General features: G+C 42.2%; 1 protein-coding gene across 4 annotated transcripts in view; it reads right to left on the reverse strand.

Annotated features, from left to right (window-relative positions):
* TRIM2 (tripartite motif containing 2) overlaps positions 1-4,285 on the reverse strand; it is a 212,280-nt gene that overhangs the window by 84,730 nt on the left and 123,265 nt on the right. The window contains exon 1 of one of the 4 annotated variants that reach the window (XM_011969383.1): positions 783-1,031. The exons of the other annotated variants lie outside the window; for them this stretch is intronic. Within the exon in view, the coding sequence (XP_011824773.1) occupies positions 783-785 (3 nt within the window). The 5' untranslated portion in view covers positions 786-1,031. Of the gene's footprint in view, positions 1-782; positions 1,032-4,285 lie in introns of those variants that run through there. 4 annotated transcript variants of the gene reach the window in all.

The following is a 4,285-nucleotide window of genomic DNA, read 5'->3' on the forward strand; positions in this document are numbered from 1 at the left end:
TTTTTTTTTTTTTCCTGTCTAATGCTATCATTGAGCTCCACCCAGATTTGACTGTACTTGAAAGGCAGGAAAAAAAATTGTCAGAAAAAAACAAATTATCTCCTACATGTTTGTTTGCTGGCCCTCAATGGCATTCACAATTCAGAGGGTCGAGTCATGCATTATGAATGAATGGGTTTCCAATGGTAACTGCCAGCCATGGAACTCAACCCCAGGGTTCTTTAATAGAGGACAGAGTGGGGGAGGGTCGCACGTTCTCCTCCACCCTGGGGCAGCGGGGAAAGAATCTTGCAAATTAAATATTTCATCTCCATGTTTGCACCCAACAGACAGATGCAGGGGGCAAAATTCTTCTGTTTAAAACAAGCCAAGATACACACTAAAATAAAGACTGGTAAAAATACAAATCTAGTCAGATCACATTAGAACTTGATAAGAAAATCTTGCATGACTTTCTCCCCATACTTGTTAATTTGGTGCCTTTGTTTAAGCAAAGAATGGGTCTCTATTTTACAGCTACAGAGGATGCAGCATCGCCATGAGAGATGAAGGGAGAAAAAAGAACCGAGAGAGCAGGCAAAATCAGTTACCCACCTGGCTAAGCAGTCTGAACATTTAGGACCTACCCATTTCTGAAGACAGACAGACTAATCAACGAGGCAATCAAATGCTCCCCAAGTCTGTCGCTGCAGCTACGCGGCAATCCAAAAGAACAACGCACGTTTCTGCTAACACCTCAAGTTGGGAAGCACCATGCAGAGAGACTGGTTAAAATTCCCTACCATGCAGTGCAGCCATCATCAGAAGCCCAGCATATCTTCTGCTCTAAGTAGTGATGTGCCAGCTGATGCACAGAACAGAGGAAGAGAAAAATGGAGGAAGTAAGAGGAGGCTGGAAAGTCGCAGGAATGTTTCTGGGTCATTAACAAGTGGAAGACCCCCTTCAGTATTCACACCAATCGGTCTTGATCTTACAGGACATCTTTTTCTCACTGAGCGTCTGTTGAAAAGACTGCAGCAAACCAGGCAAGGGATTATGGGATAGGGATGCAGCAGCGAGCTGCAATGAGATTCGTGGGTGGCTTGCTTTCCCTCTGAGTCAGCAGTCAGCTGTTTCCATGCTCTCGTGCTGGGCTCCATCACCAGAAAGTGACTGCAGGATTAACCAGGGGAGAGGCGACCGGTGCAGTCTCCGCGCAACGCAGCCGGGGCAGGTACAGGGAGTGCTACAGATCAGACGGAGGGAGTGCTGGGACGCAAACGGTGAACGCAGTGAGAAAAGATTCTAGGAAGAAGGCATATGGTACCTCAAAATGAAAAGTTCACATTTAGAGAAGTGCTTTGTGTGAGTGTGAGAGCACACACTTGCTTGTTAGAAAGAGAGATGATTGATTTTCTTAGATGTCTCAAGTAGCTTGAAACACATAATTTTTTTTTAATGCAACAAAGAAACAAACAAACAAACAAAACAGTTCAGTTCCACAAGCCCCTGCTAATTTTCCTGTCTTGGTGTTTACCCAGGGCAGGGTCGATAAAATATTGTTCCACAAAGTCAAAACATGCAATGACATTTCTCTGCTTTTTGTGGTTCTAATGATTCAGAGAAAAATCATATAGTACATTTTTTGATTCGGGGATAACCAGACCCTGTTCTTTTTCTGATCACGAAGTTTTCAGTTAAAAGTTGAGAAACTTGACAAATAACATGACAATTTCCTGCCAAGTCATGAAACTTAGTTTTAAAAGGTATTAATAATGTAAAAATGATCAGCAAGTAGCTATATAATAGTGATTAGGTCTCCAGATTACAAATAATAGTTTAGAATAAAAAATCTTACATATCAGCGTAGAATTCACAACCGTTCTTTTTTCTACAACAATAAAGGCAGGGAACAGTATTGCATCCTATTCCTTGTTTAGTTACTAGTTTCAAAGGGATTGCTAATAATGTTTATTTTAAAAAACTGGGCATCTGCATATTTGATTACATTAATATTTATCACATTCTTTCCACACAGTCAAGCATTACAGTGAGCCCTTGAAGGGGCCTCAGCTCTGCAGAGCAGTGATGATCACCTTTGGCGGTAGTAGGAGGAGGGGGATCACAGAGAAAACAGCAAAATTGACAGACCCCAGAAATGCACATACATGCCAATTTTGGCGTGCCATTTTAGGTGATACACAGTTCTCAAAATCCCAGTTAACACCCTGCTTTAGAAGTTTTGCAGATTTTTTTTAAAGCTTCATTGAATTGTAATTCACATACCATACAATTCACCCATTTAAAGTGTACAATGTAATGGTTTTTAGCATATTCATAGATGTGGGCAACTATTACCACAGCCAATTTTGGAACATTTTCATCACCTCAGACAAACAAACAAACATCCAACTCTTTAGCTATCACTTTAGCTATCACTCTTTAGCTATACTAAATACTCTTTAGCTATCACTCTCTTCCCTCCCACATCACATCCCCAGAGTCTTAAGCAATCACTAATCTAAACCTTTCTGTTGCTAAAGGTTTCCCTGTTCTGGATTGGAATCATATAACGTGTGGTCTTGTGTGTCTTGCTCTTTTCACTTGGCAGAATGTTTTCCAAGTTCATCCATGTGGTAGCATGTGTCAGTATTTCATTCTTTTGTATGGCTGAACGATTTTCCATTGCATGAATTTAGCACCTTTTGTTCATCTGTTCATCAGCCGATGGACACTGGGTTGTTTCCACTTTTTGGCCATTATGAACAGTGCTGCTATAAACATTTGTGTACAAGGTTTTGTGTGGACATATGTTCTGCTTTAGAAGTTACAGTTTAATTAGGACCAACTCCTAAAACTAGAAGCAGGCTACCCCCACTGAGTTTTACAATATCTTTTTTCTAAGACAGGCCATCAGACAGGTGTCTGACTTACTATGACAGGAGTCCTTTCTTCTTCTCATTCTGCTACTAAGCCTATCCCAAAGCCAAATTCATCGAATGCTGACCCCTCCCCAACACATTCTTTCTCCTGATCTCTCTCATTCTCTTCTTCCAGTCAACCCAGAGTCTTGGGACCTATAACTAGACCAGGTCTCTGTTCTCTGAAGGTGGAGAAGTGGGAGAGATCTTTGGTCTTGTTGCTGGGCTTCTAGCCAGAGGATGTTAACTTACTCATTCAATCACTCATTCCAATGAACACTTGTTGAGTGTTGTGTGTTCCAAGCACTGAGTAGGCACTCAGGATATAGAGAAGAATTTAATATTTCTGAGCCCTCAGGGACATCACAATCTAGTGTGGGAGATGGGTTAGTAAGCAGGCAATTACAATTCAGAGTGATAAACGCTTAACAGCAAGAGAAAGCAAATACTCTAGGTGCCCATAGAAGGGATATGAAGGGCCAGGGAGGCGTGCGGAGCATTTCAGGCACTGAGTGCAGCACAGTCAAAGGCATGAGATGGCTCATGGGACCTGAGAGTAATACCTAAGTATAGCTGAAGCCTGGGGTAAAGGTAGAACAAATGCAGGTGATATCTGTTTCTGATTTTTTACCTGGAATTGGGAATATCTCTTCCCTGGAAATAGCATTACATAGGATAGCTGGGTTTCGAATACCCTCACCACCATGGCTTAACTACTATATGGGTTAAATGGGTTTTGGGGGCTCAGAATCTAACAAACACACATAATACTGCTTATTATAGGAAAATGCAGCCTCGTTTTTAACGTATGTCTTGGCAAATGAAACCAACTGTTTATAAGTTGGGGCTTGGCTAACTGTGGGAGGCCCCCACCGAAGTGCCAAGCATCATCTCCTTGGCACTTCCTGAAAACAGGTATGTAGATGGTGATAGTGGCTGCTGGTTATGTTTCTGAGTTGGAGTTTCCCGTATTGTGGTCTCAAGTGGTCGGACTCGAGGGGTCTCAAGGGCAGAGAAGAGCCCAAGATTCTTGGGATTACAGCCACTGCACACCTTATTGACTTCTTGGAGCTGTCTTGCCTCTCCCCACTGTTTCCCTCCAGCTGAATGGAGATTAGAGCTAAACTGTCATCAGTCAGTCTATGATTTGTGCACTGGGGAAGTATACAGACAGTGCCTATGCATAAGAAGAGGATATACGCTACTAAATTGGGATTGGCAGGAGCATGAGAGATAGTGATCCAGTATTTACTGACCCTGTATGATGTGCCAAGTTCAATCCAATGCACTTTATATACAGTCTGCCTATCCCTGCTCAAGAAAATGTATCCCAGAAAGTAAACATCTTAGGATGGCATACAAGGTAATTTACAATCCGGCGTCT

Source organism: Mandrillus leucophaeus, unplaced genomic scaffold (genome assembly GCF_000951045.1).
Source record: "Mandrillus leucophaeus isolate KB7577 unplaced genomic scaffold, Mleu.le_1.0 Scaffold888, whole genome shotgun sequence".
NCBI classification, from domain to species: domain Eukaryota; kingdom Metazoa; phylum Chordata; class Mammalia; order Primates; family Cercopithecidae; genus Mandrillus; species Mandrillus leucophaeus.